The 15289-nt window shown below is 33.0% G+C and overlaps 2 protein-coding genes across 3 annotated transcripts; one reads left to right on the top strand and one right to left on the bottom strand.

The window, feature by feature from the left end:
• Positions 1–809: 809 nt before the first annotated feature.
• LOC108770912 (nuclear pore complex protein Nup93) lies at positions 810–5503 on the top strand. Its single transcript, XM_018522672.1, has 7 exons — positions 810–1115; positions 2787–2967; positions 3065–4028; positions 4101–4425; positions 4501–4857; positions 4953–5070; positions 5173–5503. The coding sequence occupies exons 1-7, from the start codon at positions 889–891 to the stop codon at positions 5482–5484; spliced, it is 2484 nt and encodes an 827-aa protein (XP_018378174.1). The 5' UTR covers positions 810–888; the 3' UTR covers positions 5485–5503.
• Positions 5504–5791: 288 nt separating this feature from the next.
• LOC108770934 (ADP-ribosylation factor-like protein 2-binding protein) lies at positions 5792–7692 on the bottom strand. Of its 2 annotated transcripts, none has more exons than XM_018522700.1 (6): positions 7492–7692; positions 7269–7373; positions 6558–6664; positions 6393–6478; positions 6190–6292; positions 5792–6121 (listed from the first exon to the last, which is right to left on the bottom strand). In XM_018522700.1, the coding sequence occupies exons 1-6, from the start codon at positions 7493–7495 to the stop codon at positions 6026–6028; spliced, it is 501 nt and encodes a 166-aa protein (XP_018378202.1). In that variant the 5' UTR covers positions 7496–7692; the 3' UTR covers positions 5792–6025. The 2 variants fall into 2 exon arrangements, with proteins under 2 accessions (XP_018378202.1, XP_018378204.1); XM_018522702.1 differs by having other exon boundaries at positions 7269–7370.
• Between the last annotated feature and the right edge of the window lie 7597 nt (positions 7693–15289).

The following is a 15289-nucleotide window of genomic DNA, read 5'->3' as shown; positions in this document are numbered from 1 at the left end:
AATTGACCAATCACAGTCGATTATTCTTCTCACATTCGACTGTGATTGGTCAATTTCTTACTCTTACTTCTTACTTCGTGTATTGTAGACGACGCCTTATATCTAATTGGTGTATATTTTTAGATCTAGGTTTGTTCGCGTCGCATGCTCCAACATACTCCTACTTCCTCCAACTGTAGCTCCTACTCACTCAAACACGCTCGTTAGAGTGAGTAAGAGCTATGGGAACATGTTGAAGCATGTTGGAGTATGCGACGCGAACAAACTTCTAATGGAATATGCCAATCAAATGCTAGAGCTTACTGAGCGCTCAGTGAGCGGTTGTAGAACTGAATGCACCCATTATTGGCTGAGATATTTTCTAGAGATATCTAAAATTACATTCGCGTTCACGACTTGTATTTTACATTTCGTGGTTCGTGATCTTTTTGCCGCGTGATTTTATAAAATCCGTTTTCAACATTTCGCCGATTGCAATAACCTATAAGTTTGCAAAACTGTCAGGTTAGTTAGGAGTATGGGCGATATCAGTCACGCGGATATGTTGCCCGCCGACACCACCTTTATTCTTCTCGGATTCGACTGTAATTGGTCAATTTCTTACGGCTTAAGGCTTAAAACACCTGTTGTAGATCCGCGGTAATGGAATATGCCAATCAAATGCAAGAGTTTACTGAGCGCTCAGTGAGCGGTTGTAGAACTGAATGCACCCATTATTGGCTGAGATATTTTCTAGAGATATCTAAAATTACATTCGCGTTCACGACTTGTATTTTACATTTCGTGGTTCGTGATCTTTTTGCCGCGTGATTTTATAAAATCCGTTTTCAACATTTCGCCGATTGCAATAACCTATAAGTTTGCAAAACTGTCAGGTTAGTTAGGAGTATGGGCGATATCAGTCACGCGGATATGTTGCCCGCCGACACCACCCGACTGGCCGCTGATTCCGGCTTCAGCGAATTGTTGAGATCGGCAGAGCAATTGTCTGCAACCGTCGAGGGAAATGAAGATCTGCCGCAGGTCGAAAGAAATCTACGACAAATATTGGAGGCGTCCAACGAACTATGGTCTCGGGTTACGCAAACAAGCACACAGGACAATGAGGCACAAGCGTAAGTTCATCCCGGCGATTTATTCCCGGATACATATGATACATTTTTTGTAGACTTCACAGCAATTTGAAATTGCTTTTTGCTCCAATTGTTTTGCTGCATTACAGTTAAAACATTCATATGTTAAACATACTTTCGAACAAGAGACACAGATAATACAGTGTAACACAGTGAATCACCACATTCTTGTTATTTGCTAATTTTAAACAAAGATGAAATGATTGAGCAAGGTACTCAGATGATAGGACGTTTTTCAGCAAGAGACACAAATGGCATTGTAACATAGTGGATCTTTTCGTTCTTACATTGGCAAACAACAAGAACGTAATGGTTTACCGAGTGGTTCACTATTACTCGATAGGCCTGTTCTTTTTGGCTGAACTTTTGCACTAGTTCATCTTCAACAGGAAAGAAGAGGAAGAAAGATGAACTGGTGCAAAAGTTTAGTCAAAAAGAACAGGCCTTATGTCTCTTGTTAGAAAGCATCAACAGTGAATCATTATATTTTATTGCTTGTCAGTGTAAGAGGTTGCGGTCAAAATCTAACTGAATGCTTTGAAATATTTGATTGGTCAATTAGAAGAAAAAATTTTATAAATTGATCAAAAAATGCTTTACAGCATTTGTAATATTGGCAGCGTTTAACAGAAAAAACTAATCAGCGTGCTTAGTGATTCTTTAATATAATTGGTACTTGCCTTTAGTTCTTTGCTGGATTCATCATTGATTCTTATATTTGAGAGTACAGTCCTAAGTACAGTCCTAAGTATAGTCTTAAGATATCATAAGTCAATCAGAGAGTTACGATAGCATTAGACATTATTTAAGATGGTCTTAAAATAAAAATGGACTATGAATCCCATCCTAAGTATAAGAACCATATTAAAGAATCACTAAGTACAGTCCTAAGTGTAGTCTTAAGATATCATAAGTCAATCAGAGAGCTACGATAGCATTAGACATTATTTAAGATGATCTTAAAATAAGAATGGACTATGAATCCCACGCTAAGTATAGGAACTATATTAAAGAATCACTAAATGCTAACTGATTAATTTTCTTTCTTGCCGAACGCAGCCATTGTGTTAACCATATTCAGAATGAAGTAATCTATTGTACTTTCCAGCAAGAGATATAGGCTGTGTTCAAAAATTTACTGCCAGTATTGAAAATCTATGGTACACGTGACGTAAATTATAGATTTTCAGTACTGATAGTAAATTTTGGAACACAGTCACAGTAGACACTGCATAACAGTGAATCATTATATCTTTGTTGTTTGCTAATGTTAAACTAATATTCAACTGCTGTATAAACTGTTATTATTACACTGTGTATGTCCTTCTAGAAAACACTTATAGTGCTTTCACGTAGCAAGAAATACAGTTGATACAGTGTAAGATAGTGAATTATTGTATCTTTGTTTACTAATGTAAGAATAAAATGATTCATTGTGTTAAGCAGCATCATTTGTAGCTCTTGGGTGCGTTCCGTTTCTCGCATGATGCGCATAATGCATCGTTTATCCTTGTTGCTCACCAAACGTTAAACAAGGACAATGGATGCATCATGCACATCATGCAAGATACGGAACGCACCACTTGTAAAATGCTTTATATCATCTGAATACCTTACTGGAAAACAATATTTACATAAAAATAAATGTTTCAGTCATGTCTTACTGGGTTCCCGAGGAGTTGATCTATCTCAAATTTCGCAGAAATTAAATTCTCTCAGTGCGAGACGCACGTTTGAGCCATTAGATCCTATTGCAGACACCGACATTGTTAGTTATCTCAGGAATGAAAAAGAAAATGCAATTCTTTCCATCATCGAACAGGTCCATAAGGATGTATGTAAAATAATAATTAAATATCTATATGTGTCTAGATTAAATATCTATATATCTATATACCATGGAGAAATTAATATTGGATTTATTCTTTTAGACATTTGAGCTTACAAGGGCTCAACAAATGGAACATATGCTGGGTGAATGGAAGCAAATGCGTTTTGAGATAATAAATGCCATGACTGCGCCATCCGGCGAGCTGGTGGATTTGCGTGGTGCTCCGCAGCGTACAAAACTAGCCGGTTCGATGATCAGTGGTCTCTCCAGCATAGAAGTTGCCTATGTAAAGGAATTGCAGATTTATAATGATCATGTGCTCAAAGGTGTTACGCGGCCCAGTTTGTTCAATACGTTTCACAAAGCTTCCGAGTCCTTTAACGACAAGAAGATTGTGGATCTGTGGCAAATGGTAAAGTGTATGGTCGATATTCCGCCAACACCTAGAGGAGATCAAATTAAATCCAGAAGCAGCTCCGCAATTGAACAGAGAATTGTCTCACAAGCCAGAAAGTATTTGGAAAATCGATATAGAGATTTCATGAACTCCATAATTAATGAGAATTTGGTGCAGGCGAAACGAGGGGGTGTTCCAGGCACTATACCCTTGGTCAAGAGCTTCGTGGGTGTCAAAGTACAAAATCTGAGAGATTTGGAGGATACCAAGATGGAAGACAAACCGTTGTGGCCGTTAGTATATTACTGTATGCGATCTGGAGATTACAAAGCTGCGCTGCAATGCCTGAATCAATGCGGCACAGAATTCCCGGAATTTAAAGCGGCTCTCGAGGAAGCTTGCGACGATCAGCAACATCGTCCGAGCAGTCGGGCCGAATCCATCCTAAAACTGCACTATAGGAAACAAGTACGATCCGTCACTGATCCTTACAAGAGAGCAGCATATTGCGCGTTAGTTCCTTGCGAGATGGATGATTTCCACTCCGAAGTGATATCCACAGCTGACGATTACTTGTGGCTAAAGTTGTGCCAAGTGAGAGATCAGGCAGACGTTGAGAATAAACTTACGTTGGATTATCTGCAGACTACAATTTCAGAAATATATGGTAATACTAATTTTTTTTAGATAACCGATAGTTTTTTAGATTTTTAGAAGTCTTAATCAATGTCACTTTTAGGAGAAACGTATTATCACGCACACGAACAGCCGTTTTTGTACTTCTCAATGCTGTTTTTAACCGGACAGTTTGAAGCAGCGATAGAATTCTTAGCGACGGGTGCTGGAGCAAGGCATTTACCGCACGCTGTCCATCTGGCAGCTGCTATGCACGAACATAATTTGTTGGCTGTCAGTCAAAGCGTTTTAGCGCCTTTGATAAGCGTAGATCCTGCCGATAAGCCGCCAGCGAAAAGACTAAATTATGCTAGACTGATATTGTTGTATGTTAAAAGATTTGAATCATCAGACCCAAAAGAGAGCCTTCATTATCTATTTTTATTGAGGTATGATTCTTAACTTATTTGAAATCAATCGTTAAATTATAAGCATGATAATCATATTGACGTCTTGCTTTTAAGATGTATGAAGGATCCATACGACCGTAACATGTTCGCCGCGTCTGCCGCAGAAATGGTAGTAGATGCTTCTCCTGCAAACCGCGTTTTGTTAGTCGGAAAACTTGACAAAGATCGCAGACTTCCAGGGATCTTGGATCAATTCCAAATCAATACGGATGACGTGATAAACATATGTGCTGAAACATTGTATAGGAAAGGTCTGCTGGAAGATGCAGTTATGATGTACGATTTAGGTAGGAATCATGAGAAGGTTCTCAGTTTGATGTGTACACTTTTGACGCAAGTTGTTAGCCAAAGAGGACCGCCCGGTTCTCTCAGAGGACGATTACAAACCACAGCGATGGATATCAGTACAAGGTACAATTTACATGACTGAAGAAATTTGCATTGATCATGCAAATTTTTTTTAATTTATAAAACTTGATATTTACGATTATCGCAAATCTTTTCAGATACAAGGATATTGCAATCCAAGCGCCTTCAGAAGTAGTATCTTCATTTTATACCTTGAGGGATCTTATGGTTTTCTTCGATCAATTCCACAATGAGCAGTATCAGAGCGCGCTCAGAGTAAGTATATTTTTAATTAAGTAAATAGGTAAGAATTATGTATAGAAAAGGTCACTAGTCAGTTTAAGAGAGAAGGTTTAAATAATACTATATTTCCTTCAGACAATTGCGGATTCAAAGATGTTACCTCTTCAAGTAAAGGAAGTTGATGAAAGAGTGAATGCCTTACGTCGAGTATCGCCCGAAGTGGCTGGTACATTAGCTGATGTTCTTCTGGCCACTATGACGATATTGTACCGTCAATATCAGAAATTACGATCGGTAGAACCAGGTGATAAAATCGCGAGGGAGCAGCAATTGCACGATCTCCGAGAGCAAGCCCGAGCGTTAACGAGTTTCGCGGGAACATTACCATATCGCATGCCAAACGAGACAAACAGCAAACTCGTACAAATGGAGATTCTCATGCATTAAAATCGAAAATTTATATACAGCAAACATATAATGTAATAATTATATAATGTGTCATGTTTAAAGTTATGTAGCAGTTATATAATTATAAATTTAAATATTATGTTGTATGTTTGCTGGGTATTTTAGACTATTTAAGTATAGTCTATATATTTGCTAGTTAATTTTATTTAAAAAGTTTGTTCTTTTTATTATAGATAAGTATTCAAAAATTTTATTTCTAATTTAAAGTGTAACGAGTTTGAGTAAACTTTCAAAGATTCAACATTTCGATTTAAATCTAAATATTGTATTATATAGATCATATAGATGTTGCAAGAGACTCTGTAAATTGCAAGAAAGACTCCGTATGATACTCGAATTATTTTTGTATTTCTATTTGTAAATGTACGTGATATACTGAATATAGATTTTTGCAAGTACATTATCCATTAATTTAATAAGTACTGAACACAATGATTAATATTTCCAGTTTATATCACATTTTATGCCGTCTTTATTCATATTCCACCTAGCTTTCGTCTTTATGCAAAAATTATTTGTATTATCTTGATGGATCTTTGCAGTCTTCAGTATTATAGGATTTCAAAGATGTTACGGATATCCCACAACTAAGATCTGCAACTTTACCTTCTTTCACCTGTAAAGAACTTTTTGTAATATATACATAGACTATATGAAAAAAAATTAGAATGATCTTTTACATACCGCTCTGTAATCCAAGAACATTTCCTTAAAAGCCAAGAAATCTGTTATCGTTGATAGTACCTCAAAAACTTCACCTTCCAGCTCCGTTTGCTTCTGCTTCTCACTGAGTTTTATCACATTGTGCAAGCATGCGAGAATGGGAAAATTATTAGATAAAAGTCTGAAATTGTTCCTATTATTGATTATATTTTAATTATAATCACTTTAATTGATGTAAAAGAGTGTCTACTGTGAACTGTGGCATGACTTTCTTTAAATAATCCACGATGTATGCCTCCACAGCTTTATTCTGAAATATGTAAAGCGCGTCTCAGAAAATCAGCAATTCAGAAAACTTCGGGGTTTTTAATGAAAATAAAAAATCTCACGTATTCGTTGAATATATCGGTGTAAATTAATTTGTTATCTTCTACTGGTTCGAAAACATCCCAATACTTTTCTAAAAATTTATTCTGAAGGGCTTGAAAATCTTCCTCTGAAAGATCGATTTATTACATCGTAAAACTATCAATTAAGAGCTTAAATTAATTGATCCTACACTACATTAGCATAGTTTTTTTTAAATATAATTACATGAGATGTTTCTCTTAATACTCTAACATTATATTGCAATTTTCATTCTTCTTAATGATTTACAATTAAACATTAATAATGTTCTATACATCCTTTAAATACAAATAAAGGCTAAAAAACTTTTTTAAATTACAAAATAATTTTGCTAAATATAATGTGTATAAATAGCATCTATACTCGTACATTTAGCGAATTTATGAAGCGGAGGTGTCCTGTAAATCTCACGCGAGTAATAAAGAATAAAGGATTCTCTTTAATCCTGTCGATGTGTTCAAATTGATTATATGATCATATAGTTTGAGTCAATGATTAATTAGAAAACTGTAAAATAAAAAAAACAGACAAAAGATCTCACATAAATAAAGTTATAAAATAAGAAAAAAATTTTTAAATAAAATATTAATAAGAAAATATAAATTACATTTTTTGGGTCAAAAATATATCCAAACAAGTAATAAAACTCGTATCGATTAAAAATTGATTTCTTCGGAATAATTAAGTTATACCCAACAACAAGTCCTCGATATGTCCAATCACTTCGTCGAATGAACGGTCTTCTTCGCTCCTCGAAATTCGCTTTGCATCTTCCGGATTCGACAAACTCGGCTCGTCTGAAACATTTATTATGATAAAAAAAATTATTGTATAAATATTTTTTGCGTTATTGAACGAGTGAATGAACACCACCCTCACGAAATCAAGTAAATACAATTTTTAGTTGACACAAACCCATGTTTTTCTCTTTTTATAGTTAGGCGCGTAAAAATAAGGCACTTGCTTAAGCTACAAGATAAAACCGCCTTGATCGTAAACTAACAGTTTCCCGTCGAATAACAGATTAAATTAATTGTTGCTGTGTGCAACGACTGAGGCGATCGTTTTATCGATCAGAATTTTTGCGAGGTTAGATTCTGTTAATACAAAAAATAAAACAATTGATACATTTGAGGAAAAATATTAGTTTCATTTTACATATATCGCGATATATTAATTGTGAATTAAATTTTAATTGTATGTATTGGATATTTATAAATAAATATAAATATCTTACATCTGTATACTGAAAAAGTTTCATGACATAGTACCAGACGAAATCAATAGATGGCAACACCCTTCAGTTTCCAGCTGCAATAGAATATTCGTGCAACAGATGGCGACACCGTTCAGTTTTTCCATTTGCAAAAAGAGCGATATAATTTACAAAATGCGTATTTTAATACATTTTCGAGAAATAGATGCCTTGATTCCAATTCGCGAATTTCACTACTTTTTAAACTTCAAATTGGTTTTTCTCTAGTAAATTAAATTTTTGTTCATTATTTCTAGTCCCAAACAAATTAAAAAACAGGTCATGATATAATGTAAAAATGACGTTAAAATAAATCGAAAAATGATTTTTAATAACATTTTGAAGCTATTTTGATATCAAGACTCTTTGTTGAGCTACTTAATTCTTGCATTCGCGTACTTTAGTCCATTTTTCAAATTAAGTTTATCGCATCGATTATATTACCTTGCGATTGATATAGTTTATATATAGATTTCAGAAAGAAATTATATAGTTAAATTGTGAATAATAAAAAATTCATAAATTCAAATAATTTCAAAATACAATGCAATATTTAATTTTAGCGAACTTGCCAAAATTTGTATCGCAATATGCGTGCATTCAGGCTGAAATTTTGCGAATAATAATTAATGAAACAGCAACATATACCCAGATAGCACATTATATTCTTAGAATATTCTCGGAATATAATGTGCTATCTGGGTACATGTATTATATTGCACACTTCCGTTCTGTATTAATAAAGTAAAATTTATTATTATATAAAAAAAATTATCATCCCGATATATATTTTTTGTATCGCGATTGCTTCTGAACAATTAATTACAATATCTCTCTGATCGAATCTTTACTATTTGATAAGAAAAGAGCCGTTACTGCAATGCTGTTGCAACGGGGAGAGAAAATTCTTCTGCCCACTTACTATATAACTTATATAATGCGCGCAACAATTTCATACCCCATGGAGCAACTTCATAAATTGGAATCTTTATCGTCGTCCGTGCTTGGCGCCAATATTTATGAAATTCGTACAAACTCGAGAGAGACCGCTTACGTGCGTCATGGCGAAATGCTGTGACGCAAATAGAATCATAGAGCACGTCGAATTAAATTTCGATGTGAATGTCGTTGTTGACGTATCGAGTCGAGGCGAAACGATTTCCAATTTACTCGTGATATACGGAAAAATCGTCAGGATTCGTCGGAAAATAATATCATTTTGTTTTTTTAATTCGGTGACTTTAATTATTAAAAGTGATATACATACAATTTTATAATTCGTTCCTTCCTCGAAGCTAATTATTTTTAAATGAGCGGCGATAATGCGAAGGATATTCTTCTTTTTTTGAAACGATAACATACACCTGTCTCTTTAAATAAATAATAATAAAATGTGTGTGTGTGTGTGTGTGTGAAAAGCTCTGAAAATAAATCAATAAAAAGAAGCCAATAAGAATCCACGTGCAATATAGACATTTATTGATATCCGAAGAACACATCAAGTGAAAAGAAAGTCGAAATGACTTTATTTTGACGCCATGAAGGTAAAAAATGATGACTTTTGATTACAAAATTTAACTATTTATTTTGACGTTAAAAATCAAAATAAAATCATTTTGATTTTTTGTTGACTTTCATGTGTTCCTTGGGTAAGATGGATATTTACTGGTAAGATTGTTATATATACAACCTATAATTATATTCAAAAACTCCAACATTTCATGGCAAGGTTTTGGTCTTCCTTGTCTCTTTCATCTGATGAGAACAGGTTTGTTATCTACAATGAATACACGTATTTTACATGGAGTACGTGAACAAAAATTCGTTGACATGATATCTACATGAATTTAACATTGTAATTTTATCGCTAAATCGAAATAAATTTTCTTCAAAATTTTAACATGAATTTTATGTGGACACTTCCATATAGATTTTAATACACATAGAATTATTAATAAAATTAAAGTGGGATGGAACAAGAAAATAGTAATATAGAATTTACGTGAATAAATTCACATCGATTTTTACTCTGTGCAATCCACGTGAAAATATTGATGACGCGTCATTCATAACACGTTACATTCATGTAGATATCAATGAATTTTTGTTCGCGTAAAATACGTGGATTCAACGTAGACACCGCGAACCTGTTCTTATCGAGCAGTGCAAACAAAACCGCAAAATATTCCTGATCGGGAAAGCGATGCTAAGCAACGCATTTAATAAAATGTTCGCGGAAAGATGTAAATTAATCCAGTCACTGAAGTAAAATATTCAATACACATAAATTGCGATCATTAAGATAATTCGATACGTACGAATTCAGTCAAAGTAGTGGTAAGATTACCGCCACTCAATGTAAGTTCAAATATAAAATAATAAATGATGGACACGGTAAAAGAAACCATTGCAAGTGGCCGGTAGTTGCAGTAATAATATAATAAATTGATAATATTAAAAAGACACTATAAAGAGTCGATACATATATTAGTGTGTACATTGAAAAATTTATTAAAATGTTAACACAAAAGAAATAGTAAGAATGTTAACAAAAAAAATAGTAAAGTTTCGACCTTAAATTTTTTTATCCTCCGTACAATTTTAGTGACGGTTTTAACTGGCAAATTAAATAAAGTAAGATAAAAGTGACAATCGAATGCTTTAAATGCATTTAACAATTTGTATAAAGTGATGTAATAAATACATTAACTAGAGTATATCGGTGGTAATTCAAGATTGATTCTTCAAGATGTGATGATTTCAAAACTTGATACAGATGTATGGCAATTACAAAGTTTTTGAAGTATATGTATATATATTATATATATACATATATATGCAATGTGATAGAGACTCTGAATCTGAATAGTTTCATGTAGAACAAAAGTTTAGTCTGCGAGTTTGAGCGAGTATATTGAAAACCCAGGAACACAAATATCAACCAAAAATCAAAATAACTTTATTTTGATTCTTAACTTCAATAAACAGTCAAATCTTGTAACAAAAATCCGGGAAAAAATGTTTCACATATAATTATAAATAATTATATAAAATATGTCTATATATACAAAACATTTTTTTTCCCGAGAAATCATTATTTTTTTACTTTCATAACGTCAAAATAAAGTGATTTTAACTTTCTCTTCACTTGGTGTGTTCCTTGAGAAGCGGAAATGAGTGTGACGTCAATCCCATGTAAGTCTAACGTTAGTAATGAGTAATATATGGTAATGAACGATAAATTAAAGCAGGCAATAAATGACTAATAAGAGATAGCAGTGAGAATGTGATCAGTGATCGGTCAACCGGCAAGACAAGATGAAATCAATATCATTATTCATTTAAGTTGATAATAATATATATCTGTCTTTAATAATTAATGTCAAAATAATATTTACTCGCATTAGTCTTTTTGTATTATATTCAGCGTAGAGATAATAAGCCTCGTCACTATCCTGTCGCTACGTTAAAGCGCGCCTTCGTTAACGCTTGGTAATTTCTTGGAATGGAAGTAGGATGGGCAACCCTCCGGCAATTCCCCGAATTCTTCAACTTCGGGGGACACTGGACGCACTGAATCCCGCTCGTTTGGAGACTTTGGACGAGCTCCGATCAACTTAATCGGCAATTGGTTCGAGCGGTAGAATTGCTCGCGGCAAAGTTTTCGACCGTATAATTCTGTCCTATCCTGATCCTTGAATTTCTTTTTCTCTCGTAACAAACAGCAAAGGAATTAATTATTAATCCTATCAATTTATTAATATCAACAAAATATTTAATATAGGAATTGTATTTAACATGCTAATTGAGTTAATTGGAATAATTTAATCGGAGTTCGGTCGAATGTATTCTTGGCTTATTTAGCTAGTTTTCTTTAAATCTAAATAATAATAGCGTTGTTTGTACATTGAGAAAATAATTGTTGCAATTATCATAATTTAATTCTAATTTATAGTCATTTTCGATACTGACTATATATTTTTACGGTACCAACTATAAATATGTGTAACTATTATAACTATACTAACATTATAAAAGTAATTATAAAAATGGAGCTCCTAACCATATTTATATTTTACCTTGCTTTATAATTATAGTCATAAATACTAATTACAGTCACAAATAATACCAAACATTCTTTCACAAATAATACCAAACATTCAGTGTACATATACACGCTAACATACGTTGCATGATACATAAATTATTTCAATGTATCCGGACGGAAGATATATTAACGGTTATTTAATAAAATATATAGAGACGTATTAAAATAAATCATAATTTTCCTCTGCACAGGAAAGATATGTCGTTTCATAGTTCAAATAATTTCAATTGAGGAACATAATTAATTAATCTTAATTATCTGTACTCTCTCATTTTTATCTGTCCTCTTTCATATATTTTATATAGCTATATATTTTAGTCATCGTTGACGTCTTAATGTTATCTTTCTTACTCTGCTTATTTATATATGTATCATTTATTAAACTTGTATTTTAATTTTTAACTTTGCACTATCAGTGTTGGGTTTAGGCAGTATTTTGCTGATGCCTCGTCTACTGATTGCGTGTTTTGTTTTTTATTAAATTTTTCCGTTGTATGTTCTACAAAGTTATTATTATTATTATGATTCCCAAGTCGTTAACGTTGACCACAAAAACACTCTTGCGTGTCGTATCAAGAAATGCCGTAATGGTATTGTATCAAATTTCGATACGAATTTATGTATCTAATTAGTTGTAATGTATAAGACACGCAAAATTTATGGCCGAGAGGTATATTTTGATAAGGATACGTTAAATAAGTTAAATTAGGTTATATTTACTGACACATTACGCGCGCAATATATCACGTGAACAATGTAGTGATAAACAATGGCATGGTGAAAGAAACATTCTTACAATGGTCTTCTACTGTACCAACAATAGTGATCGATACTTTAATCATCTAAAATAGTGCTGAGGCAACAGCAACAGCTTTTGGGCAGTGGCTTGACGTTATGACGCGTTCAGTATTCATGCCTGTTGCCTTCCCTTTTCTTAACATTTGGAGGGTGAGGATCTATTATTAAAATTTTACAATTTTTTGAGTAAGCAATTTATCGTGGCAATTTATTATTTTTCATTGTATTGACATCGTTTCAATTATTGTGGCTTTCCCGTCTAAGGATCGATCGTGTATTCATTGACCAGTGAAATTATAAATATTCCAGTAAATTCGCTCACTTTGTAATTTTTACTTCATTTGAAAATACACAATTGATTTCAATTATTTATAAAATATATGAAATTATTATAAAAAATTAAAAATAAATTAACAGAGGAAAAGGAAGACGATAGATATTACACATTAAAAGTCAGCGTGCAGAATTATACAAATCTTCGACAGCACAGATCTAAAATACCATCTTTGGTATCATCTGACGCGATTGGTATATGCCAATTATCAGAATTGTATATATTAAACCCATCGATTCGCGCCGTTGGCATAATCACGCGAGCGGTTAATTGCGTTCGATAATTCAAGACACCGACAAATCTTGTTAACGGAATTCCGCGGCAGTTGCGGTATCTTGTGCATCGTGTCAGCCTGACACTTGTTGGTACGCTAATTAACTAAAAGCATCGTATCGTGATAACGGCGGCGATACTAGTCGAGCATCTCCGATTTCGCCCTTTACGAAGGGAAATTCTACGAAACTATATAAAACCCGTCAATTCGTCGGTGACATTATCGTAGACTTGACGCTATTCGATAATTCAGGATAGAAATCTCGTTAACGTACACTACGGAATAACCGTAGAGGAAATCGTCATTCCCAACACGCGCTATATTCCCTTGGTCTTGTGCTTCTTGGATTGGATATAACGATCCTGATTCCTGAGACGGACAGAGGTAAAAATATGGAATATTGGAAATATAAATTAAAAATATCAAGTAATAATTTGTATACGTCAATTGGAATTCTAACGTCGTCATCCTTCTCACAACAACCTTCTCTGTAACAATCTCTTCTTGGATTTTTGTTGGGGAGATTTAGCGATAAATATATAATGGTAGAGTTAAGAGATATTGAGACAGGCAAATGCGTTGAAAATAGAAATTAAAAGTATGCTTGCGTTATAGATAGATTTTTTCACTACTCTTTAAATTCTTTAGAGTGGAATCTCAGTCTAAAGAATGAAAATTGAGCCAGTCTTGAAAAAGAGTGGCTCAATTTTCAACCTTTAAAGGCGAGATTTCACTCTTCAGAGAGTGACAATTTATTCTAAAAGTTTTAGAGAGTATGCATACAGGATGAAATAATAATTTATCTATCATGTCTCCATTACGATTTTAACATATACAGAATAAAGAAACATTTTATTTCATACGGGGATAATATTCTGCGAAACTATATCGATATTTACGTTTATATTTATAACTTTTATAAGCGGAGTTAAGAAGTTCCGTTTCTAGCTTTTTCTCGTGAATATTTGCAGCGAGAGGCGACTTTTTTTTAGCTTTTAAGGCTTATTATTAGCTTCAATCGATGAACTCGAACCGATATTTTCTTCGAAGTATATATCTTATCGAAAGTGATCGAATAACCGATTTGAATCGACATTCAGATTACAGGGAAATAAATTTATAGATATACGTTACACGCTTGTGAAGTCGCAATTTGCACGAATACGCAAATTCGTTTTTGATAGTATCAATTTAAATAGTGGTACTTTGACAAATTAAAACAGATTTTTGTAATAAAACTATGCTTGTAATTTTTTCTATTATTTTTATGATATTTATAAGGAATAAAAACTCACATTTGTACGCCATCTCAATGCAAGTTTGAAAGTTGAAATATTGTTTCTCAAGTAAAATTTTCAATTCCCTCTCTTTTGAAATTATTATCTCTCAATAATAATTAATAATTAATAATTCCAATATATTTTTTCTTTTCTTCCTTTGTTATATGTAATTTATAATTTCTTTTTATTTTACATTTTTATTTATATCATTTTCGTTATTTGTGTATTGTCCTCTTCCTTTTCTTTTTACTTACTTTCACGTTCTTAAAGAGCTTGCCCTAAAATAGCGGTGTTTATTACATTGTTATTTCTCTCTTTTTCTTTCTCTCTTCTTTCTTTGCTCTACATAATTTACAATTTTTTAAATTTGCATACATATCATTCGTATTATTTATGCATTACTTTCGTTATTTGTATATTTTTCTTCTTTTACATTTCTTTTTACTTACTTTTATGTTTTAAAAACGTAAAAGTAAGTAAAAAGAAAGGTAAAAGAAGCGAAGTATTCTAGGAACTACCCTAGAATAATAATACATCTTTACATCTCTCTTATTCTTGCGGAGGGGAGAGGGGCGGATTTTTGAGCGTCATTTAATTTGAAGGCAACAATTAAAATGTCAATTTACAATAGTATTGGTATTAAAAAATGTGTCGAGCGTGCCGG

This window comes from Trachymyrmex cornetzi, unplaced genomic scaffold (genome assembly GCF_001594075.2).
Source record: "Trachymyrmex cornetzi isolate Tcor2-1 unplaced genomic scaffold, Tcor1.1 scaffold138, whole genome shotgun sequence".
In the NCBI taxonomy this organism is placed as follows: Eukaryota; Metazoa; Arthropoda; class Insecta; order Hymenoptera; family Formicidae; genus Trachymyrmex; species Trachymyrmex cornetzi.
Note: the sequence above shows the minus strand (reverse complement) of the source record. Positions and strands in the feature narration are given on the sequence as shown.